The 27,177-nt window shown below is 31.9% G+C and overlaps 1 protein-coding gene across 2 annotated transcripts in view; it reads left to right on the top strand.

Moving 5' to 3' along the window:
- The first annotated feature begins 1,098 nt into the window (after positions 1–1,098).
- The window catches only part of Klhl4 (kelch like family member 4), a 94,488-nt gene continuing 68,409 nt past the window's right edge, over positions 1,099–27,177 (top strand). For both annotated transcript variants that reach the window (XM_077106562.1, XM_077106561.1), the window contains exon 1: positions 1,099–1,663. In XM_077106562.1, coding sequence (XP_076962677.1) covers positions 1,242–1,663 — 422 coding nt within the window. In that variant the 5' untranslated portion in view covers positions 1,099–1,241. The remainder of the gene's footprint in view (positions 1,664–27,177) is intronic.

The raw sequence follows: 27,177 nt of genomic DNA, 5'->3' as shown, positions 1-27,177 counted from the left end.
CATCACACCTAAAAAACAAGAGGGGAAAAAAGGGAAAGATATAGTTGGATTTATGAACAACTCAAGGAAAAATGCCAGCCAAAAAGAAGAGTTCATTTCTCATTCTCTAAGTTCTTTTAAAATCTATTGTATGTTGATGCTAGTGGAAATAATTAACACTGCACAGATTAGTGATTCTGATTCAGATTTCAATGCACTTTGGCACACTATAGAGCAGTGTGGTGATACTGAATTAATGCAAAACATACCCTATTACATCCGTTCATACAGGCTTCTGAACAAAGAAAATTAAACATTAGGGTTGCCTGTAAAAGTAAAGGATATGATAAGGAGGTGTTTACATAGGATGAAACCAGAATGTACTATTCATTTTCAACCTTTGGTCACTGAAAGAAAACATCTCTTTAATATAACCCATTTAGAAAAGCACATGTAAGCTTAAAATTCCTACATCCCATAGTGGGGTGTGTATGAGTGTATAGGTGTTTATTAGTTTTTGTGTGTGTAGTAATGGGTAATCAACACTTTCTTAGGTTTCTATAATGGTTCAAAATTTCAAGTAAATGTTTATATAGAAACATTCACATTTTTCGATGAACTTTGGATATACCTACAAATATGCCTGAGAGAATTTGTGACATGATGCTTTTCCTTAATGAACTACTTTTTCAAAACTTTCACAAGAGGAATTCAAAATAGATTATAATTAATTCCCCTGTCACATATTCTCCTAGGATAAAGTGACATTTTCAGAAGTGGGCTACCCAAAAATTAGTCTGGCAGGGGGATGGGTGAGGAAATACAGAAGGAAGTGTGTTTTAAATACTTTGCTGTAATTCACTTGCTTAGGTGTAGGCTGCAGCTACTGGGCTTTGGTAGGAAAGAAGCTGGGCTAGACATTTGCAAGTCCAGACAGAGGGCTTGTGAGCTTGAAAATCTAGCAGCTGGGGTGTGTTGTGGTAGCTGCTTTCCTGTGCTAAGCTGATTTACTTGTTTAAGGTCTGACCTCATCATCCTGTCAGTATGGGTTCCCACCTACACTGTTAGCAGCAGCTTTCTGCTTCAGCTAGAAGGCTACAAGTATTCACAGTGTATTACAGGCAGAGGGGGAGGGGAGAGAAAGCAAGAAAGACTGCTCTCTTGTGCTTTTGTTAGTTTTGCAGAAGAGGCAGAGAAACAAGAGATAACAAAGGCTCGGTTTCCTTTCTGTTAGAGAAGGCTTTGTCTTTCCTTTTGCAACAATGTCTGTGTCCGGCAAGAAAGAATTTGATGTGAAACAAATCTTAAGGCTGCGTTGGAGGTGGTTCAGTCACCCTTCTCAAGGTTCGCCTAACACTGGAAGCTGCCTTCAGCAGGAAGGATATGAGCATAGAGGGACCCCGGTTCAGGGCAGGTTGAAGAATCACTCTCGGGACAGAAACGGACTGAAGAAAGGCAACAGTCCTGTCCACTACAATATACTGACACCAGTGTCCGGACCGGCCGCTGCTCATCAAAGAGCCCTTCAGAATTGGCACCAGCAAAACCTAATAGAACACCTTCAATCAAATAAAAATAGTCCTAAAGGAGGATCAGAGGAGAATTTGATCAAAGAAGATAGTGATAAACATTCACAAAATTTGAAGATGAAGCCTGATAACCACAAAGAAGATTCTAAAGCAAGGTAGGAGTTTTGGGTTATATAAGGGAAAGTCAGACTATTTTAACTTATTCTCTAAAACTTTCAGGTTTAAATAGAAGGTGTTATAATAATCTCTGAGTTTTTATGCAGCCAATCAAGGTCTCCAAGAAACTCCCTCCTCTAAGTTTATAAAGGAAAACTATAATAACGCATCTATTTTGATAATTAATAAAATTAATTTTAGGGTAGTGAGTTTATTTCTCCGGTTCCATCCCCACTCCATTAAGAATTGTTCCAGTTCTAAGAGATATTTTTGTAATTTTTAATTTTTAAAAAATACCTCTATGGTTCAGATGTTCAAATAGTTGTGATTCTTTGAGCAAGTGTGATAAATTATGAGAATTCTTCCTGATTTTGTGAGTTAGACTAACTTTGACAAAATAAAGGTTCTGGCTGCTCAGCATATTCTTATCTATTGCTTAATACACAGTAATAATAAGGACTTAAAAAATTATGTTATTGTATATGAGGATATGAAAACTTTCTTTGGCATTTGACATTCAAGTTATGCTACTTTCACAACTAGTTTGCAATCATGAAAATATTCTGCATAAAGCAAGTAACAAGATGTTGCTTACAGGGCTGAGGCTGTAGCTCAGTGGCAGAGTGTCTCCCTTGCACTTATGAGGTACTGGGTTTGATCCTCAGCACCACATAAAAAATAAATAAAGATAGTGTGTCTACCTACAACTAAAAAAAATTAAAAAACAAGATGTTGCTTACAACAATGCGATCTTAAAGTAGGAAATGGAATATGTCAGCTATTTAGGACATTAAAATGAAAGAAGAAATAATATATTGTGTTTGGGCACAGTCCAGAAACAAATTGATTTTTTGTTTACTTTTGGGTCCATTGGTCCTATTTGAGTTGAAAAAAATATACCCTCTAATATTGTCAAATATAATTTAATATAGTGAATTTTTATGTTTCTATTTCTTATTCATTATCAGAAATTTTTATATTAATATATTTTAGACACAGATGAAGACCCTTGCAATGTAATTAAGTTTTGAAAATGCTATAGAGCAAGACATATTTTGATCTGCTTAAAATAACAGTTCAGGACTAGGGTTGTGACTCAGTGGTAGAATGCTTACCTAGCATGTTTGAGGTACTGGGTTAAATTCTCAGCACCACATAAAAATAAATAAAGGTCCACCAACAACTAATAAAATATTTAAAAAAATAACAGTTTAACAAAAAGCTATGCAATTTTATTTGGAAATCTGGAAACTTGGCATACTGTGTCTCTGTGGAGGATGCAGAATTACTTCTTTTTTTTATTTATTGGTTGTTCAAAACCTTACAAATCTCTTGACATATCATATTCATACATTAGCATACATTAGCTTCAAGTGATTTATGAGCTCCCATTTTTACCCCAGATAGAGTTACTTCTTGATAAAAGTTGTCCCAAATGTGTTTTAAGAACACTGTCTTGCTTCCATAAATTGAAAAGAGAAACTCTAAAAATAACGTAACATTATGACAAAAGACAAATCAAATGTGCCAACTGACACCTTTATAAGAACTAAGTTTTGTTGAAATGTAAACACATAGAAGATTTTTTGAAATGACTTTAGTTTACTGTGATATAGGCTTCTTAAGAAATGAAGCGTGCACGTGTGTATTTTCTAATGTATTTTGTGTTTACCCGAGGAAATGCTATGTAAATACTCAGATTGAAAGTTGCATTTGGTACACCTAACAGGACTTTCACAATAATATAAAGCCTATATTATTAGACTTAACAATTTCTCAAATTATGTCTCCTTACTGTGAACAACATTTTTAAAAATGTTGAATTTGGAGATTAATGAAAGCATTTAACACACAGTAGACAAACTGAAAATGTTCACTGTGCTCCCCTGACAAAATTCTCTGAGTACTCATGAATTGATTTTACCTCATGGAAATGTTTACAAAAAATTAGATGCTAGAAGAAAATGCTGGCTAAGGTGTTGAATGCAAAGTATTACCATGTGATATATTTTAAAAAATAGTCTCTCTTTTGATTTTTCTGACTGTTTTTTTTTTATTATCTTTTAAAAATTATTCTGTTGGGGCTGGGGTTGTGGCTCAGTGGCAGAGTGCTTGCCTCACACATGTGGGTTACTGAATTCAATCCTTAGCACCACATAAAAATAAATAAACAAAATAAAGATATGTCCATGTGTAACTAAAAAAAAGTAAAAAAAAATATTCTGTTAATTATCCAGTGGTTTCAGAGGAAAACAAATATTTTCTTAAAAGAGGAAGTGGTTTTGTAAATATGCTAAGTATATCTTAGGCAGAAGGGAAGGACTAAGTTAAATGAAATATGATGCTTTATTACTCTCTCATTACCCAATTTGAATCTCTATGTCTTGCCCCAGGAAAGACTAAGAAGCAGTTGTCTGATGTCTTGAATCTCTAATGCCTTTATTCTTCAGCAAGATTGGGGAGCAGGATAAAAGGATTGTGGCAGTAGCCTGTATCCCCAAAATATAATGCCTCTGATTTTAAAAAGAAAACAGTAATAAGTATGTAGAATTATCACATTAGTTTGAGATGAGCTCTGACACTTATGCAAAGTAAGGATCTTTAACTATTCTATATTCTATAAATATTACAGGGAATGAATAAAGAATGGGATAAGTTTGAAATACACAATATTATATAATAACCCACAGTTAGTATCTCAAGATGTATTAAATCTAACATATTAAAATTATATATTGTTTTTGAAATTTAAAAATTCAGGAACATTTCTGTAGCATTGTATTATAAATATGTAGTGTATATGAGAAAAGCTCTACATCCTGATTCAGCATTGTTAAGTATGCTTTACTATTAGAGACCTAGGTTCAATTATCATTTTCTTTTTGTCCTAGTTATCTACAGACTCTGCATCTTTTCTTCTCTGTAACTACCTTGCTCAAGTGTTCTTTTTTTAGTTTAACTATAACTTCCAGCAAAACATTTTAGTAGTACATTATGATTATACTTTCTGTGATACAATATATGGTTATGAATCCATATATTTATATATATTTTTTATTTTTTTTCATTTTTTGAAGTTGTTAATAAACGATTGCTTAAGTACTCAGGTAGATGCCACAATGTTAACACTAGGCAACATTTTTCAAAACTGAATTGGCTAAGTCAAATGTGTGATGATATTGACTAAAATGCAACTGACCTATTTATGGTTCAAGAACATGTCTTAGTACAAAATTTGAGGTTCTCAAAACTGCTTATTTGAAAAGAATTGGCAGAAATGGGGATCATGATCTCATTCTATCTGTTAAGGATTCAGGCTTTTGCATACCCTGCCAACTTTACTGATATATTAGTTTATATATCTTTACCAGTGCTGCACTTTTAGAAAAGACTCCAAATTCCCCCTCCACTTGAGCTCTTTTGAATTTTCAAGTGAAGATTTCCTAGAAAAAAGAGCAAGTATCACTGTTTATGTTGATATCCCAAAGAAAGGAGGATTAGATGATACCCCAAAGGAAGGTGGCAAGATATAGAATTCATTAGTAATTCATTCCACATCTATTGAGCACCCTTTTTGTCAGGTGCTCTTCTAGTTTCCAGGAATAAAATCAGATTAAATCAGTTGTTTTCATGGAATAAACATTTTAATTGAGAGGGGCATTAACATAACCAAAAATATAATATTTAAGTTGTAATAAATAGTATGAAGAAAAATTAACTAGAGGGAAGAGAGTGAATGGGTTATGCTCCTTTGGATAGGGAAGGCTTTTCTGATGAGGAGATATTTGAGCACAATTATATGAAATGATGGAAGAAGCCAAGATGGCTGACTCAAGAATTTGAAGCAAATGAGAGGTTACTGCATCTATTCTGCAAAAAAGTTCGTAACTACCATACATCTTTTTCTACACAAATCTTTGCCAATTGCCCCACACAAAATCTATTAATTAATGCCTAAATATACCTTAATTTACTTAATAAAAGTTTTTCATTTCTGCATTTGCAAACAAGAATAAAATATGCCCTGTCCTTTTGTTCATTAGTGATTTTAGGATCATGTGCATGGCCCCTGGCCTCAGGGGTAACTTTTCAGTCATCCTATAATAATGCTGCCATTTTTTCTGTGGGCATCTTTGTATTCAACCAACAGATCATATGTTTCATTTACAGAGGCTTATGCCCTTTGTGAGACTTTGCCACATGGTAGTTTACTTCCTTTTTTATGAAAAATTTTCAGATAGAGACAAATCCATTGTGGATCTTCATCCTTCACAGAAACCCATCTGTGACATGGAATCTGGGAAATGTTTATGCATGAGGGAAATCCTGAATTGAAAATAGTGAAACTTACTATAAGATTCTTTTATCATAAAATAAAAATGAGCTGTGTTGCTACTTGAAGGAAGAGCTTTCCAGGAAGAATGAACAGCAATTTCCATTACCTTGATATAGGACTGTGCATGTTATGTTCAAATGCAAGAAAGTCAGTGCATCTGGAATAGAGGATTCAATAGAAAGAATGGAAGAAAATGATTTTGGAAAGATAACAATAATAAAGCAATAATAATGGAGCTACAAAAATTAAAGGTATCATTTATCAACATTTACTATGTGCCAGGCACAAAGTACTTTACATGTCTTTTCTCATGCTTTTAAGAAAAAATTTTGAAGGTGAAGATGGTGATCACATCTACGACTTATCACATGACAATGTCAGAATAAGTCTCTTGGAATTATTTTGTTGTTGCTAGTCTTCATGCAAGGCAAAAATAATGTTTTTTTTTTTTCAGATTTAGACCTACTTTGTACTGAATTATTTCATAGAGACTGTTTCAGAAAAAGAGATAAGGAACAAACTACAATTTTATTGTTTATAGAAAGATTGAGGTTAAATTTTCTTGCCTGTGCATTAGAACATGTTGTACAAAGTTATATAAGTAGTTAAATTATTTTACTAAATTTGTAACATTTCAACAAATAGTTTGAATTTAATGCAGTGGTTTCTAATGCTTGTTTAGGAATGGAACTTCATTTGGTTGATATTAAATTCTCATTAATTGTAGTATGTCTTTGGAGTGAAATACTCTGGTCCTCCTCTCTCATTTGGGGCACACAATTTAAGTTAGGATTTCATAACATATATTTAATATTTGAAAAATTTAGGACTCCCTTCCATTTAAGAATCTGATAATATTTTGTGGCCATGTTTCTTTAAATATTATGATTAAACACCTGTAGTCATTATTTCTGATATTTGAAATAAAAGTTTTTCATTTCTGCATTTGCAAATAAGAATAAATTATACAAAATATTTTATACTATTTAATATGTGATTCAAAAACAATATCACATTGTCCTGTTGCAAATTGCAGAAGTGTTTAGTTATCATAGTATTTTAGTTTGAAGTTTATTTCTTAAACTTTCATGTCTTCTTTATGACTCCTCTAAAATGTCTGCCCCTTGATGCTAATTTTTTTTTATACCAGGGATTGAATCCAGGAACACTTAACCACTGAGCCACATACCCAGCACATTTTGTATTTTATTCAGAGACAGGGCCTCACTGAGTGACTTAGGGCCTGACTAATTTGCTGAGGCTGGCTTTGAATTTGCTATCCTCCTGAATCAGCCTCCTAAGCTGCTGGGATTACAAGAGTCCACCATGCCTGGCTCTTAATGCTAATTTTGTTGATTTATTTCTTTTGATATTCTAAGCAAAAATAGTCGCATGTTGTGTGTGTATGTATATATATGCATATATATACATGTGTATATATATTAATGTACAGCTTTATCAGTGTCACTTTTTTTTATCTAAAGAAAATGTAAACTGAAATCAAGGGGGAGGATTAGAGAACACTGGATCCTCAATAAATATACTTAATTCAAAACATAATGTACTGCAGGATGAACCTGGAATACCTTGCAGTTTCAGAAAATAAGAAGTGCTGAAACATAATAGTGGATATGTGTCAAATGAACACAGGAATGACTTAAAGAGCCTCCTCCAATAGATAAAACTGGAACAATATGAAAAGCAAAATACAGTAGCATTAGTTTATGAACCGAAGTATAAAACAAACATTCATGAGTCCACATGGATATAAATAAAAGGTTGAATAATTAGAGAGATAAAGATAGGTCTCTTGAAGTGTAATTCCAAATAATTTACTTAGAAACTCTGCTCCCAAGGAGGTGAGGCAGAATACTTAGCTTTAAGGGTGAGTTACACATATTGACTTCATTTCAAAGAGTGATTACTGAGTTGAAAAAGGACAGGAAAAAATACATTTAAATTCTTAATGGTAGAGCACTTGTCTAGCATGTGTGAGGCACTAGGTTCCATCCTCAGCACCACATAAATGAATAAAATAAAGATATTGTGTTCATCTACAATTAAGCAATATCTATTTAAAAATTGTCAATGGAGAAAAATAACAAACATTACATTAATTGTATAATCATGGTTAATATCAAAACTGTTCAATTACATCAAATATACACAAAATGTACATAGTGATGAGAATGATATTTTATCTGTCTTCCTCCTCCTCAAAACCTATCCCCCCAATTTAATTATGAAAAAAAAAATCAGACAAATCCAAATAGGAGGACATTCTACAAAATACTCACTTATTTATCCTGTTGTCTTGTAATCAAGAGGAAAAAAAAGCCTGAAATACACTCATGACCAAGAGGAGCTTAAGAAGAAATGGCAATTCTATTCCTAGGTTTTTGAGGAATCTCTATCCTGGTTTCCAGAGTGGTTAAACCAATCTGCAGTCCCACCAGCAATGTATGAGTGTACTTTTTTCCCAACATCCTTGCCAACATTTACTGTTGCTTTTATTTTTTTGGTGGGGGGGATGTATTGGGGATTGAACTCAGGGGCACTTGATCACTGAGCCACATCCCCAGCACTGTTTTGTATTTTATTTAGAGATAGGGTCTCACTGAATTGCTTAGCACCTTACTTTTGCTGAGACTAGCTTTGAACCCACCATTCTCCTGTCTCAGCCTCCTGAGCCGCAAGGATTAAGGCATGCACCACCACACCTGACTTGCTTGTATTCTTGATTGTTGCCACTCTGACTGGAGTGAGATGAAATCTCAGTGTAGTTTTCATTTGCACTTCTCTAATTGCTAGAAATGTTGAACATTTTTTTCATATATTTGTTGATCATTTGTATTTCTTATTTTGTTAAGCATCTGTTCAGTTCCTTTGTCCATTAATGGGTTATTTGATTTTTATTGATTGGGTTATTTGATTTTTTGGTGTTAAGTGTTTTGAATTCTTTCTATATCCTAGAGATTAATGCTCTATCTGATGTTCCGGTGGCAAAGACTTTCTCTTATTCTGTGGGTTCTTTCTGCATGCTCATTTCCTTTGTTGCGAAGAAGATTTTTTGATAGCATCCTATTTATTAATTCTTGATTATACTTATTGTGCTTTAAGAGACTCATTGAGGAATTTTGTTCCTAAACTGACATTATGGGCCTAGTTTTTCTTTTAGTAGGTCCAGGGTCTCTGGTCTAATTAATATCTAGATCCTTGATCCATTTTGAGTTGAATTTTGTACAGGGTGAGAGATAGGATATAAATTTCATTTGGCTATGTATGAATTTTCAGTTTTCCCAGCACCATTTGATGAAGAGGCTATCTTTTCTTCAGTGTATGTTTATGCCATCTTTGTCTAGTATGAGATAACCTTATTTATGTGGGTTTGTCTCTGTGTATTTTCCAATGTACATATATGGATATACCACAGTGAATCATCATATCATGTACATCCACAAGACTGGATCCTAACTAGAATAAGACATAATTCATGTTTGTATGTATATGTCAAAATATATTCTGTTGTCATGTATAATTAGAATGCATAAAATAAAATACAAAGGAAAAGAAGATATTCTGAATATGTATAATGAGAAACAAAAAAGGAACCTTTGGTAAAAACTTAGAAGTCTGAATGAAGATGAACTTTATTTATTAATAAAATATCAACATTGGTTGCTTAACTATAAAATTTTTATTATACTAATATAAGAAATAGGAAACTGGGTGGAGGTATATGGGGACACTAAGCTATAATTTCACCATTTTAGCAAGTGGTATCTTAGCAAAGAAATTTCCTAAATAAACACTAGAGGACCATCCAATTGTGAAAACTTGGTGTTTTCCTTTTTGTTTTTCTTGTGCTTTTTGGCAAATGATTAAAAGGATACCTGCGGCTGTCAGTTGGTGTACTAACTTTAAGGGCCTAATGACTAATAAGGTCACAGTAAAGTAACTCCTTTTGATGCCATCTAAAACAAAAATTATTTTTACTCACTGATAATATCATGGATACCAATGAAGTGACATATATTTATTTCAAATAAAAGTGGCCTGCCACTTTAAAAAAAAATAATTAGTTGCAATTCTATTTCTGTTTTATCTTTGAGGAAGAAAACAGTGGAACATATAAGACAGGCTTTCTTATATAAAAATGTTTATTTTCTTATGCAAAATGATACATATATCCATTAAGTATATTTCATTTCTTGTGAATCTTTTTCATGCCCGCTTAGTGATATAGCAAGAATATTTTCTAAGTAGATTAAAAACTACCTAAGTAAAGGTAACTAGAAGTGAGAAAATGCAAAACAAATTGTTTTGAGTCATATGAAGACTTATGATGGAACAGGTACTTTTTAACAAAAAGAATTATAGATGATTTACTTTGGAAACACTGTAAAACATGTATTTCTTAACTAAATACATAAATATAATACTTATACATCAGTATAATTTCCATTTGAAAATGCAATGTGTATGGTAATGTTTATTGCAGGTAACAAGTGAATTTATAAGTTTTTTATTGATCCTGGTAAATTTTCTCATATTTCTCCATTACTCACAGGGATTTATCACTTACATACTTTCAAATGTATTGTACGGAATGTACCTCTTACCCTCTTTACTCCCTGTCTTTTCCTGTTGCTTCCTCAGTACCTATACTAAACATCCTACAATGTTTTCCAACAGTTCTTTAACCTAAGTTATTTGTACTTAATCATGCTACTGCTAGGTTACTAAATGGAAGCTGTCTGCTAAATCTCTTTCCTAATTTTTCCCTGGCTAACTAGACTGCTGACAGCACAATTAGACTTAGGTGTAATTTTCTGGTTAATGTTATTGACAGTACTTGTTAAAAGACCTAATAAACAACTGTATGGATAACAAAGTTTTACATAAAAATTTAAGCAACACAACTATTCATATTAGTCTGAAGTCTGCTGCAGCACTGAACAAGCCAGTTACTTAACTGAGATGTTGGCATTATTAATTATCTTATTTTTTTTCTTCCATTCATGAAATAAACCTTACACATTAAAAGGCAAAAAAAGAAACAAACAAAACAAAACGAAACAAAAACAAAAACAAGAAAAACCCTTCTGGCCAGAGAAACCTTGGAACACTTCACAGAAGAGATATGACTTGAAATAAACTTTGAGGAACAGGTAGCATCTTGATACAGATGTTGGATCCTTTATTATTTTTGCCTCCAAATTGTATCAGCAAATAAACTGTAAAATGAAAACATACTATAATTAATGAATTCAAGCTTCTTTTAAAATTTATTTGGTTAATAAAACATCTTTATATTGAAACATCTTAGTTACTTATTCTTGCTAGTGATGTTAGTGTGTTTTTCCCCCAGAAGGTTTACTTTGATGCTCGTGTGTGATCAAAAGAAATAAAACACCGAGAATTTATCATATCCAGTAAAGTAATCTGTCTCCTCCTTCTTACCTCTATCATTCTGAAAAGAAGATAGTTCTGAGATTTACAATAATAGTACTTACATAAGTAACAAACTGGCTATGTTTAAGTTTGCATATACCATGCTTGAAAAAAAAAATAAAGTACATTTAAAAGTAAAAGAGTAAACTAAATATATCTCAATATTTCCCTGGTATTTTTCCTTCAGTTAACATGTGAGAACCAAGAAATTGTTGATTTGGAGTAAATTATCCTTTAAAAACATATGTATTTGACTGCATCAAGATATGGTAAAACACAGATGATTTTTATTTTAGAACACTTATATGAATTCTAAAGAATGTTTTCTCCATATATTTGTCTTTCTATTAGTGTTTCAATATTATATGATTTTGTAGCTTTTCAACTTTAACTGCAATACAAAATGACACTATGATTTTATCTGAAGCTCCATGATACCATACAACCAATTTTATAGATATATAAATATAGATATACACACATATATACATTTTTCCTATAAAAGGTCAAACTTTCAAAACTTGTGTCTTGTTTCTAAAGTGTAACTAACTAAATATGTTTTGTTTTCCAGAAGAAATGCTTGAACAAACCTTAACTAGATTAAATATCAAGGCATCTTAATTTTTAAATTTTAGTTCAGTTTTTTTCCTACTTTCTTGTTTTTTAAATTATTTATGCCAATAGCTATATTCTTGTTCCCATTTAATGAAGAGTAAAAATGTGTAGTTAGAAGAGGGGGGCATGTTAAACAATATATTGATTTGGTCCTTATATTTAATGTCAGCTATTCTAAAACTGACTAGAAGACAACTTCAAACCATTTATTTGGTATTTCATTAAGAAATGTTTATGAGGGCACACATTAACTGAAGATGATTCTGGGCTTCAACAATACTAAACAACTTGTTTTTATGTTATTTTTCCATTTTTTTGTAGTTATTATTATTTTTATGAATGCAACTTTTTTCACATCATAGTCCTGTACTTAACATCAAATAATAACATAGGGATTAAAAGGATGAGAATCTCACTTCAGATTCCATTTTATGCCAGGTACAAGTGGTGTTTAAGTTCCCATTATTTTCTTTTTAATTTCCCTTCATTTTTATCTTCATCTTTTTCTTAACTCTCTGTTCTTTTTTATTATTTAATTCCTTTCCAAAGAGTGGATACACAGAAATAAGAATTGATTTATGGAGGAACATCTCAGCTGTAGTTTTTGTCCAAAAGAGTGACTTTATGATGCAGCAGAAGTCAACATTATTGACATGAGAATGATAAAGGAGAGTGTTAATCTGTGCTCCATATGTGTTAGTGTTGACTGTGTCATAAATTTAAGGTTGCATTAGAAACTGTGTTCTAACGATCATTTCTATGTAGCTGGGTGTATAGTATGAGGATGATTAAGATTATTAATATTTCTTTTTGGAAGCTACCAAATTTATACTAATAATTTTTGCTAGTTGGGTTAATTTTATTAGCAGAGGAAAATCATAATTTAAAGTGAGATAATTGGCCTTGAAAAGATGACAAGCTTTTTAAAAATACCTTCGTTTTATTTATTTATTTTTATGTGATGCTGATAATCAAACCCAGTGCTTCACACATGCTAGGCAAGTGCTTTACCACTGAGCTACAACCCAAGCCTAAGATGACAAACTTTTTAGAAATATATTACTGTAGTTAGAACATCTAATATATGTAAAAATGTTCTTTTGAAGTTTCTGTTTAATAAATTCCACTCAGAATCATACTGGGAAATCTCAACTGGATCACTTTGCTATTTATTTTTTATTTTCTATTTTTAAGTTGCAGATGACACAATCTATCTTTCTTATTTATTTATTTGTTTGTTTTTATATGGTGTTGAGGATCAAACCCAGTGCCTCATGCATGCAAGGCAAGCGCTCAATCACTCTGCTACAACCTCAGCCCCACCTTGTTAGTTTTTTAAGGAAGAGTTTTATTTTGATGTAGCTAGTGTAATACCACGATGAAACATAAGGAAAATTCCCAAATTCTGCTATTGTATATCATTCATGAAATTTCAAGCATTAGCTTCACCTAGCTCTGTAACTTTTACCTCAATTCCTTTGCCCTTCTTCATATATGGATTGAACCCAGTGCCTCACACATGCCTCTACCACTGAGCTACAACCCCAGCGCCTGCATTCATGTTCTTGAAGTTTACCAGTACAGTTAAGGAAATGATTCTCATACTTTGGCTCAGTGTAATCTAAAAAATATTACTTTATGATTACTTAATGAAACTTTATACTATACAGTCAGTTACAAATACTCTTCCTTCATTTGCAAAATTGAATTTATAGAGTAGTAATGTTCAAAAGCTAACACTTTCTCATAGTTGAAACGATGGATGGAATAAGAGAAATTTACAAAAATATTTAAAATCCACCTAATACATCATTGCTTTATTTGGATTGTGTAAATCAGTATAATAAAATGTAGGAAATAGGATGATAAAAACGTTTTAAGTCTTTGTTGGATATTCTAGAAGCATTTTGTGAGGCATGAATGTGATGACTGTTTTAGAATAAGGGTAGGTGAACATTTTCAATAAAGGGACTCAGAGTAAATATTAAGATTGTGTAGTCCATATGTTCTCTATTACAACTACTTAACTTTGACATTAGCTTGAAAGCTACCATAATATGTACATGAATGAGTGTGACAGTGTTCTAATAAAACCAAATTTATGGACATTGAATTTTGAATTTATAATTTTGAATTCCTCTTTTTATTTTAACCGTTAAAAAAGTAAAATGTAGTCCTAATTCAAAAGCATACAAAATTGATGGATGACAAGATTTGGCCCACATTCTATAGTTTGTCAATCTCTTTTATAGAAGCACTCTGTAAGATATGAAATGAATGCTTTCTACAAGCAAAAACCATGAGAGTGTTTTCATTTTGACCAGCCTTAATTGAGAAACTTATAGCTTTGAACCTTGTCATTGACTGATTCTTGCTTATTTTTCAGAAGTGTTTTGATTTTGCACTCTATTTAGACTCAGTTTTATATGTCACGATGCTAACACAACTGTTAAAGAAGCTAAAGTAAACCTGACTGCAAGTTTTTTATACTGATACAAAACAAAATAAGAAACAAGAGAATTAGTATAAATTTCTCTCATATCTAGAAAACAAAAATCCTATGAAAGTAAAAATTTTCCCCAAACTATACTTCCAGTTTTAAGTTTAGTTGACATTTAGAATATATAATAAATGCAAGGCACTCTGAAACAGAGAAAGATGTATCAAACAACTGCTTTCAATTGCTTATAATATACAAGAGAATATAGAATATTTATACTAATAACTGTAATGCAGTATAGAATGTAACAAGTAATATAATAGTAGTATAGCCAATAATCCACAAATAATGTAATTTTAAAGTGAATTAGAAAAAGACCCTTACACAAACCTTTCCCTTTATTTCAATATATTAACTACTGATGTATAGTGTGTTTATATGTGGGAGATTTACTTGTTCCTTTGGGCAATAACTGGGTAACTAATAGGTTCATATATAGCTAGCTCTTTCTCTGTACATACAGGGGAGATATTTATTTTAAGGTAAGGTCCAGATACCTAAAGGGAGATAGAATTTATTTGTAAAGCCCTTTAACAATGATATTTCACTCTTGCTTTAAGACTCCTTAAGGTGTATCCCTTAAGTAGGCAGAATGAAATTGAAGGAATACTAGAAAAAATAAACACCTCATGGTCCAAATATGTTTTTCTTATACGTTTTGCCAATTTCCACATTTATTTTTGGAGATTACATCCTCTTTTTCAAGGCTGCCATTGTCCTTTGTTTAACCATAAATAGCCATGGCTTCTCTGCTATTGCTTTGAATAGGGACACGTTCATTTTCAGGCCTCTAATAAAATTTTCCACATAAACTTGGTTTATTTTTAATTTTAGTGTGGCAAGACTGTTTAAAGAGAGACCTGCCTTCTTAACAATTACACCTAGAATAATGTCTTTCAGGTTCATTTATGTTCCTGCATATACAGTTTGATTGTTTTCTAAGACTAAATAGTATTTAATTGTATGTATGTACCACAATTTCTTTATCCATTCCACTGTACTTGGTGATTTAGGTGTTTACTCCTAAATGATGAGAGCTGGTGAGCTTTTTTTAAATATATATCTGTTAGACATTTGTATAACTTTAAAAAAGAAAAGTCTATTCAAGTCATTTACCTATTTTAATTATTTTAATATATATTGGTATAATAACTCTCTTTTAGATATAAGGCTTGCAATTTTTTTCTCTCATTTTACAGGCTATCCTAGCATTCTATTGATTGTTTCCTTTGTGGGAAGAAAACTTATAGTTTAATATAATACCACTTGTCTACTTGCTTTTGGTGTCATATCCAAGAAAACATTTGCTGGATCATGGGCACAAAGATTTTGTCCTTTATTTTTTCTTTATTGCCTCCTAGGGAACTCAAGTGTTATATTTAAATAATTGATCAATTTGAATTAAATTTTGTGTTATGTGTAAGATATTCAGTTTCATTTTTTTTGCATGTGGGTATCCACTTTTCTCAATACATTTATCGAAGGGACTATCCTTTGTTATTGTGTATTCTTGGCTCCCTGTGGAAGATCAGTAGATCCCATATGTATGGGTTTATTTCTGATCTACCTTTTCTGTTCCGAGGTCTATGTATATGGTTTTATGCTAGCAACATACCACTTCTTAAACTATATTGTTATTTATGTATTTTTTTAATATGGTGCTAAGGATTCAACCCAGTGCCTCACATGTGCTAGGCAAGCACTCCTCCTTTGAGCCACAACCCCAGCCCCAACATGCTGTTTTAATTACTGTCACTTTATTTTAAAACCAAGAAACATGCCAGTGTCACCTTTTTTTTCCATTAAGATTTCTTGGATATATAATCTTGAGTATTTTCTAAATCTATATGAATTTTGATTTTTTTCTATGATTGTAACAGTGCCACTGAGATTTCAATGGAATTGGAAGTTAATCTACATATGGCTTTGGATATTATTGACCTTTCAAAATATTAAGACTTGAAATCCATAAGTACAGGTTTCTTTCCATTGCTTTGTGTTTTCTTGAATTTCTTTCATCTATATTATGTGACTTTGAATATACAAGCGTTTCATCTCCTCGCTTTAGTTAATTCCCAAATATTTGATTCCTTCTTATGCTATTCAGAAAAAAAGAATTATTTCATTTCTGGGTAGTTCATTGTTAGATGCATGCTGATTATATATCTTGTAACATTATTGAATATGTTCATTCTATCAGTTTTTGTGACTTTATTAGAGTTTTCAACATGTAATATCATGCTATCTGCAAATAGAAATGATTTTGCATCTTTTTTTTTCTGGATTAAATGATGTTTATTTATTTTTCTTGCCAATTTCTCCAATTTAGGGTTCCAGTGTGATGTCAAATAAAATAGGGAAAATCTTTGAATTTTAACCCTTGGGTATTATGTTACTTATGGACTTTCATAAATGTCCTTAATGATGCTGAGGCAAATTCCTTCTCTGCTTAGTTTAGTAAGAATTTTTATCATAGAGGAATGTTGAATTTTTTAAGTACTGTTTGGCATATAATAATATGATCTTATTCTGTATTTTTAAATTTGTTGTATCACAGTAATTGCATATCATAGAACATCCTTGCAACTCAATGATAAATACCATTCGTATATGATATTTTAATGTGATGTTAAATTTGGTTCCTCTAGTGTTTTGCTGAAGATTTTTTCATCTACTAATAGGAATGTTGGTCTTTAGTTTTCTTTATTTATGATGCATTTATTTGGCTTTTCATATTAGTGTAATACCTCAGAAAGTGAGTTTGTAAATGTTCCCTCTTTATCAATTCTTTGAAAAGTTTTAAGAAGATTCATGTTAATCATTCTTGAATGTTTGGGATAATGAACCTTTAAATCTATCTGGTCATGATATTTTTTTTTTTAGTTAGATAGGTTTTGATTGCTGAATAAAACTTCTTTTTAATTATTATTCTGCTCAGATTATCTATTTCTCTAGAACTATATCTTGCCAGGATTTATTCCTAGTTTTTGTAGGCCATTCAATTTGTTTGCATTCACTTGTTTGTGGTAGTGTTTGATGAACTTTTTGTACATCCATGATATAAGAACAAATATCTCATTTTCATTTTAGATTTTATTCATTTGAATCTTCTCTTTTTTCTTAGTTTAATTAAGAGTTTATAAATTTTATGTTTTTTAAAAAGCCACCTCTTATTTTTATTGATTTCTCATTGTTTTCTACACTCAATTATATTCGTTTCTGCTCTAATTTTATTGTTTCCTTTCTTATGCTAACTACGTGTTTTGTTTTTGTTTTTGTTTGTACTGAGTATTAAACCCAGGGCCACCATGCTAGACAGTCACTTTACCACTGAATTAAAATCCCAGGTTTTTTTTTTTTTAATTTTTTGAAGTATAAAGTTAGGTTGTTTATTTGAGATTTTTCTTCTGTAATGTACCTGCTAATAGCTATAAACTTCCTTCTTGATAGCGCTTTAGATGCATCCCGTATGTTTTGGTTTGTAATGTTTCCATTTTGACTAATCTTGAGATATTTAAAATATTACCATTCAAAAAAACCCCTCTGTAAATGAAGTAAGGATATTTGAATTTAATTCTGAGATAGGGATACGCTGGAAATACAATTAAAACAGAAAAAAACCAGGAAAGAAACATCAAAAAGATTAAATTCCAGAAAATACCATTACATTTTTTAAAATTTTTTATTTATAGTTATAAATGGATAGAATGCCTTTATTTTATTTGTTTATTTTTAGAAAGATTGAACCCAGTGCCTCACCCATGCTAGACAAGCCCTCTGCTGCTGTGCTACAGCCCCAGCCCTTGCCATTACATTTTGAATATTAAAACATTATATTAAAAGCACGTAAAATTGTGATGTAATTGAAATACAGATACTGTGCATAGGTACTCTATCAAAATTATCATTAGGTTTCACTGCATTGGCAATCAAAGGACAGACATAAATATTACCATTTTATAGGATATTTCAAATATAACTTTTATAATCATATTATAAAGGTCTGTTGAGTTCTTGATTAAGACCATTGATTGTGTAATGTAAGTGCTATTATAGTGTTCACTTGTTGAAAACACAGCCTTATTTTTGTTTTAAAAAAGTAATGAAAGAAGAAACTTTTAAGATATTTAAGCTAGGAGAAGAAAGGCAGTTGTAAAATGAGGTAAAGCATAACTCTATTATTTGAAAACAGCTGGAGTTATTTATTATACTGTTTTAACAAGATAATTTTAAGTATGTTCAATATTGTAGCCTAACATGGATGTTTTAGCATTTTTCACATATGCCTACCTATATTTTGAAATCTGATGCAGTATAGTATACTTAGCCATTAAACTCTAACTCTAAATAAGATGACATTGAAAAGCGCATCCCTATCTCAGAATTAAATTTGTAGGAAAAAACAAACTTCTCTCAATAATAATAGTGAATATAAGTTGCAGAAGCTAGGCTCAAGCTTGTGATCCTCCTGCTTCAGCTTCCTGAGTCACTGGAATTACACTAGATGGTACCACACCTAGTGCTGAGGATTACATTTAGTACATCTTCCTTTCAATCTAAAACATGTTGCATGTTTGGAAAATAAATGATATAGTTAAGTTCCATGAGCCTACTGTGTTCAATCAGGGCCTTATGACTCTTTGTTTCCAGAATGTTTGTTCCCATCATCCCCACTAAGCTTCAGGAGTAGATGAAGTCACTCTCCTATATTCAGAGAGCCAACTATATTATTTTTCATAGTATGTCATATTTGTTAATGTTTAACTAACATCATTAGACTTCCAAGACAGAATGTCAGCTAGAGAGATGTCTCTTGTACTTACTAATATATTATTAGAAGGTAGCATCCTACCTTTTTTACAATAGGAAACAGTCTACACATATTTATTGACTGATTGATCACATATATACTTGATATATGCCTACAAATTGATTAGTACATTTTTGAGGGTCATGTACTGTTACCTCCTTTATTTTCCTTTTGTGCCAAGTATTGAACATAGGGGCACTTAAACATGAAGATACATCCCTAGCCATTTATTTATATTTTATTTAGAGACAGGGTCTCCCTGAGTTGTTTAGGACTTCACTAAGTTGCTGAGGCTGGCTTTGAACTCACAATCCTCCTGCCTTAGCCTCCTGAGCCACTGGGCTTTACCTCCTTTTTGAAGAATTTCCCAGTAATTCTAATTTGTACATGATATCTTCTTCCTCTGAAACCTATCCGTTTTGTTTGTACATTTTTAATATTTTTTAAACTTATCTAACCTTAAGTTTAAATAAATTTCTTTAGGAAAGTGACAATGTCTCAGCCTGTTCGCCTTTGCGATGTATTTAGCAGGATAATTAAACATAACAAATGAGAATAGTGAAAATTTCTTATTCATATTAGATTAACTCAAAAAAAACAACAACATATGATTGACAATTTTAACCACTTAATAGTGTAAAATTCAAGAGTATTTAAGACAGTCACACTCATGAGTAAATATCACCAGGTAGGGTATGGCTGAATAAGGAAGGTTACTGGGAGCATGACTTTAGGGTTTATATTTTGTCTCTGGTAAGTAAGACCTCTCTGTCTCTGCTTTCCAATGGCCATGTCCTGAGCTGCTTTCCTCCATCATACTTTCCTTCCATAATGTTCTACCTCACCTTAGACCCAGAAGAATGGATCTGGCCATCTATGGACTGAGACCTCAGGAATCAGGGGAAAAAAGAAAATTTTCTTCCTCTAAAATTATTGTGGCCAGGATTTTTAATCTCAGTGATGTAATAGCTGACTAATATTCAGAGGAATTCCAAAACAAACCTGAAATCTCTCAAATAGGTGAAGCTCACAAACTCAACCACCTAAATGAGAGTCAGGACAGAATTAAATATAGCAAATCAACCAGAATTGTAGGAAAAAAACAAACATCTCTCAATAATAATAGTGAATATAATTTTTCTCAACTCCCCAATTGAAAGACACAGATTAGGGGCTAGGGCTTGGGCTTAGTGGTAGCGCACTTGCCTGGCATGTGTGAGGCACTGAGTTTGATTATCAGCACTGCATATAAATAAATGAAATGAGCATCTATCAACAACTAAAAAAAATTTTTAAACAGAAAGATACAGATTAGCAAAATGTATTAAAAAGCAAGATCCAAATAAATGATATTTTCAAAAGACTTATAGGCAAAGTTTTCTATAAGCTGAAAGTAAAAGAATGAAGAGAGACATTCCATGCAAATGGATTCCAAATACTATTTTCATCCCTGAAAAAAAAACATATTTCAAGCAAAAATTATACAGAAAAATCAAAGAAGCCTACTACATATTGGTAAAGGGAACAATCCAAGAGGTTATAATGATAGTAAATATATATGTACCAAAAAGCAGTGCTTCTAATTACATTAAAAATAGTTTTTGACATTAAATCCCAGATGGACCCCAGTATGACAATACTGGATGATTTTAGCACATCCTTGTTCTGAATAGACAGGTAATCCAAATGTAAAGTCAAAAAATATATTTCACATGTAAGTAATACTATAAATCAAATGGACCAAATATACAGATACAGAAATTTTTCATCCTCAAATACTTTCTTCTTAGCAGCTCATTTAACCTTTTACAATATAGACAGTATTCTAGGTCCCAATGTATGTGTTAGTATATACAAAAAATAGATATAATCCTGTGCATTCTAACAGATCATAATGGAACAAAACCGAAAACTTACATCAGTAAAAGTAATAGCAATAAGGGCTGGAGTTGTGGCTCAGTGGTATAGTGCTTGCCTAGCATGCATACATGAGGCACTGGGTTCAATCCCTGGCACCATATAAACACAAAAACATATAAAATAAAGGTGTTGTGTCCATCTACAACTAAAAAAATTTTAAAAAGGAATATATAGATATATTTTATAGACTTTGATACTTATAAATCAAACATAAGGAGATTGAAATGTATATATATATAACACGTGTGTGTGTGTGTGTGTGTGTGTGTGTGTGTGTGTGTGTGTATTTTGGTGCTGGGAAGTAAGCCCTGGGGTGCTTTACTACTGAGTTACATACCCATCTCCTTTCTTTTTTTTTGTGATACTGTCTTGACTAGTTGCTGAAGGTAGCCTTGAATCTGTGATACTTTTATCTTAGCCTCACAAGTTACTTAGATTATAGGCATGTGCCACAATTCCCAGCTTGAAAAATACTCTTTTATATGAAGAATGCTGTCATAGAAGAAATGAGAGAAGAAATCAAGAAATTCTTAGAAACAAACGTGAACAGAGGTACAACATATCAAAATCTTTGGTTCACTATGAAACCAGTACTAAGGAAAAAACTGTACAGCATTCAGTACCTACATTTGAAAAAACAGTAAATAAGCTTATGCCTCACCTCAAGGCCTTAAAAAAGGAAGAGTGGATTAATTCCCAAATCAGTAGAAAACAGGAAATAGTCAAAACAAGAAGGCCAAATTAATGAAATAGAGAATTAAAAAACAAAGGATCAATGCAACAAAGAGTTGATACTTCCAAAAGATAAATAAGATTGATAATCCCTAGTTAAAGTAATCACAAGAGAGAGAAGATGCAAATCAACAAAATTAGAGGTGAAAAATGAAATATCATCAGAGACACTTCCAAAATTCAGAGTATCATTAGAAATCATTTTGAAAACTTATATTCTGAAAAACTGGAAATTCTAGAAGATATTAACAGATTTCTAGACACACATGACCTGACAACATTGAATCAGGCAAATATAGAAAACCTAAACAGATTAATATCATGCAGTGAAGTTTAAATAGCAATTGAAAGCCTTACAACAAAGAAAAGACCGGGACCAGATATATTACCAGATGAGCCCTACCAAACATTTAAAGAACTAGCACAAGTTTTCCTCAAATTATTCCATGAAACTTAAGGGGAAGGAACACTCCTAAATTCATTTTATGAATTTAGCCAGTGTGATCTCATACCAAAATGAGACAAAGAAATAAAGAAAAACTATAGACAAATGTCCCCAGTGAACATATGTGCCAAATGCCTTACTGATATATTAGCAAACTGCATTCAAATACACATCAAGAAGGTAATACTCCATAACCAAGCGGATGTGATCTCAGGCATATACTAGTTTCTTCATATCTGTTCTTTCTCAATCCAATGTTTTTGTACAATATTTGCCATGAGTACCATGGAAAGAGAAATATACCTACTTCTACTCTACTGGTATTCCCTACATCTTTATTATATTCAACCCCCATTTTTACCTTTTTTCCAGTTCCCACATATGAGAGAAAATATCCAAACCTTAATTTTATGAATTGCTTTTTAGTAGACAGAGTAAGGGGAGGAACCAGATCTGATGTGGTATAAATCAAACTCCATGAATGTACGATTTTGTGAAAATGAAAAAGTTAATTTTATATAACTATAAATACTCTGATAAAAAATGTGTTAGTCCATCAAATGGACTAAGCTATTAATGAGGTCAGATCCCTCATGGTCTAATCATGGCCTAAATGCTCCATTTCTGAACCTTGCCACATTGGGGATCATGATTGTAGCACATGAGTTTTGTGGGACATTCTGTGTCCAAGCCTTAACACCAGCTGGGGGGGAGATGACCTGGGCTCCAATTGCTGGTTCTGAGCTGCCAATGTCACCAACGCTTTCTTCAGTTTGTCAGAGCTAAACTATTCTGACAGGAACTCGTTTTTCAGTTTGTCTGTGCCAAACTATTCTGACAGGTTCAGACACTGCAATCAACAGATTTTGGTTGTATCTGAAACAGGGCTTGTCTCTGTCGGCCACATCAAATTCCTGTATATAAAGCACAAGTCCTCAATAAAATCTATACTCAGGACCTGAATCTGGGGGGCATGAGCTGCAGAGCTTGCTATAACAGCCATCTAGGCCAGCCCAGAACACTCCCATTAAAAAATAGTTCTGTGGCACATAGTATACTTAGACCCTCACTACTGTCCTAAACTAGAATTTTTCAATGATCCCCAAATGAAATCTATACTCAATAAGAAAGCCCCATTTTCTCCTCTTATCAGTACCAAAAAAAAATTACCTTTATAAACTAAAAAATAAAGCACAATTTCCTTCTCCTCTTAGTCCCTTTATACTCTCCGTTGCTATAATTTTGACTTTTCTAAGTACCTTATATAAATGGAATAATAGAATGAGGTCCCTTTTGTCTGGCTTATTTTAATTAATGTAATGTCTTCAAGATTCATCTATGTTGTAAGATTTTTCAGAATTTCAGGCATTTTTAAGGCTTCATAACATTTCATTTTATGTTTAAATTAACTATTCTTTATACAGTTCATCAGTTGATGGATGTATTTTTCTACTTTTTGTTTATTGTGACTAATTCTTCTGAGATTATTTTTGTACAAATATCAAAACATTACTTTCACTTGTTTGGGTATATACCCAGAATTATAATTACTAAAACATACAGAAATTCTTTGTAAATTATTTGAGGAGCTGCCATAGTGTTTTCCACAAAGGAATTGTTTTACCTATTTACCAGTAATTCACAGGAGTTCTAATGTCTCCACATCCCCACCAACACTTATTATTTCTTTTTTGCTTATTTTCTTGAGTTTTCTTCTGTTGTAATAACCACTGTTAATGGGCACAAAGTGATATCTCATTGTGTTTTCATTTGTATTACGTATAATGTTGCCTGTTGTTTCTCACAAATCCCCTTTATCAAGTTTGTACTCCTGGTTTATTTTAATCATTATTTTAGCAAATTCTTTTCTGCATCAAGATTGTCATATGTGTTCTTCCTCCTTATTACATTATTATAGTTTGCCACAGTAGCTGAATTTTGAATATTGAATCAATTTTTCCAAGATAAATATCACTTGGTATTTTTGTGTAATCTTTTAATATGTTACTGGATTTGGATTTGTAGTGTTTTGTTGATGATTTTTATATTCATGATGAACTTTTAATTTTTTTTCTTTTTTAATTATTTTGTCAACATAGTGTTATAACCCCATAGAATAATTGTGAAGTGTTGTCCCTATTTTTTAGATAAAACTGAGAAGGATTAATATAAATTTTTAATGTTTTGGTAGAATTTGCCAGTAAAGCCATGTGATCCTGGCTTTTTCTTTTTCTTTTTAATTGATTTTATTTTTTTTAAATACATGACAGTGGAATGTATTACAATTCTCATTACACATACAGAGCACAATTTTTCATATCTTTGTATATAAAGTATGTTCATACCAATTCATGTCTTATACATGTACTTTTTTGTTACATTACAATTCTTATTACATATGTATACCACAGTTTTTCATATCTCTGTATATAAAGTAAGTTGACACCCAATTTGTGTATTCATACATGTAATTTGGATAATGAAGTTCATCACATTCCACCATCCTTGCTAATCACCTGCCCCCTCCGTTTCCCTCCCACCTCTCTTCCCTATCTAGAATTCATCTATTCCTCCCATGCTTCCCCTCCCTACCCCACTATGAGTCAATTCTGGATTTTTCTTTGTGGGGAAATATTAATATTCAACTTTTTGTTACAGGGCTGTCCAGATTTTTTTCTATTTCCTATTGGGTCTGCTTGAAAATTTGGTATTTCTACAGATTTGTACCTTTTATCTAGGGAATCAAATTTGTTAGCAATACAATTGTTCATAGTCTAATAATCACTTATATTTTATATGATAAATGATAATACCATGTTTAATTTCTGAATTTAATGAAGTTTGATTTCCTTCTTCAGTCTGTCTAGCCAAATGTTTGTAAATTTTATTGATCTTTCCAAAGAACCAACTCTTTGTTCTATTGTTTACCATTATTTATTGTGTTTCCTTCTCTTACTGGATTTGTATTCTCATTGCTTTTTCTTTTCTATTTAAGGTATAAAGTTTTTCTTTTATAATGTATGTGTTTATGACTATATAATCTCACCTAGTCACTGCTTTCCCTGCATCACATAAATTTAAGTATGTCATCTTTTTTAAATTCATCTAAAAGCATTTTCTAATTTCTCCTGTGATTACTTTTATTCATTGGTTAAGTGTGTATTCTTTAATTTCTACATATTGGTGGATCTGACTCTTTTAATTTTATTATTTATTTCTAATTTATTTCATTGTATTCTGAGAACAAGTTTACTATATTTTCATTTAAATTCATCAGGTCGTCTTTTTCGGCATAAGATATGATATTTTCTGGAGAATGTTCTATGTGCATTTGAGATGAGTATTTTCCAATTTATGGGTAGAGAATTCTGTGTAGTTATGTTAGATATTGTCAGTTTATAGTGTTTTTTTCATGTTCCTTAGATTTGTTTTGTCTTATTGTTCTCTCATTGAAAGTTGATGGTGAAATCTCAAGCTATTAATATTAAATTGTTTACATCTGTTCAATTCTGTTAGTTTTTGCTTCTTATGATTTGTTGTTATGTTGATAGGTGTGTATATATTTATAATGTTATGTCTTCTTGATAGATTATCCCTTTTTTCCAATATGTAATGTCCTTTGTCCTTGTAGCAATGTTTTTACTTAGGTATATTTGTTTGATATACTAGTCCCTTCATATCTGTTGTTTCTCTTAACATGGAACCCATGGTAAATATTGTACCAAAACATTGGATTGAAAATTCCAGAAGCAATTTATAATTTTTAAATTGTGTTTCATTCAGAGTACTATGATAAAATTTGGACTACCCTACTCTGCCCCAGCTGGAAAGTGAATCATCCTTTTTCCAGCACATCCAGTCTGTATACCCTGCCCTTCCATTAGTCAGTTACCAGATCAGATATTGTGATTTTTGCAGTGCTTGTTTTACATAGTAGTATTATGTTATATTGTGATGCCTATATCATTCTTATTCTCATCATATAAGCATTATATCATCTCATATAATCATGAGCAAAAGAAGAATGTGTGGACTACAGAAAGATATATTGATAAGGGGAGAGGAAGACTACATTTGCATAATTTATTACACTATATTGTTATATTTGTTCAATTTTATTATTTGTTATTATTTATCTCTAATGTGCCTAATTCATAAGTTAAACTTCATCATATGCATGTGTATATATAGTAAAACATGTTATGTACACACACACACACACACACACACACATATATATATATATATATATATATATATATATATATATAAATGATTCTCTATTGCCTGCTGTTTCTGCTACCCATTATGTGTATTGGAATGTATCCCCCATGGATAAGGAGGTATTTATTACTATAATCATAATCATGCCCGTTCTTTTGGGGTTTGATTTTAGTTGAAATTTTTTTTTCTATTCACTTTCAAACTGATTGTATCTTTGCATCTAAACTGTAAGGATTCTGACCATGGAAATGTACAGGGAAGCATTCCCCTGGTGAGCAAACTCCTCGGGGGTAACAGACAGGAATTTGTAGTCTCTCTTAGGATCTAATAATATAGCTAATATTTGTGCAATATCTAGCTGCTATGGCAGTGCCCAGAGATACCTCTGTGTTAGAGCCTCATCAAGCCTCGACCTTGATTCCAGGCACATAGCTCCTGGGAACAGAAGACCTTGTTTGGTAGATAACTACAATGTTT

This window comes from Callospermophilus lateralis, chromosome X (assembly GCF_048772815.1).
Source record: "Callospermophilus lateralis isolate mCalLat2 chromosome X, mCalLat2.hap1, whole genome shotgun sequence".
Taxonomy (NCBI): domain Eukaryota; kingdom Metazoa; phylum Chordata; class Mammalia; order Rodentia; family Sciuridae; genus Callospermophilus; species Callospermophilus lateralis.
Note: the sequence above shows the minus strand (reverse complement) of the source record. Positions and strands in the feature narration are given on the sequence as shown.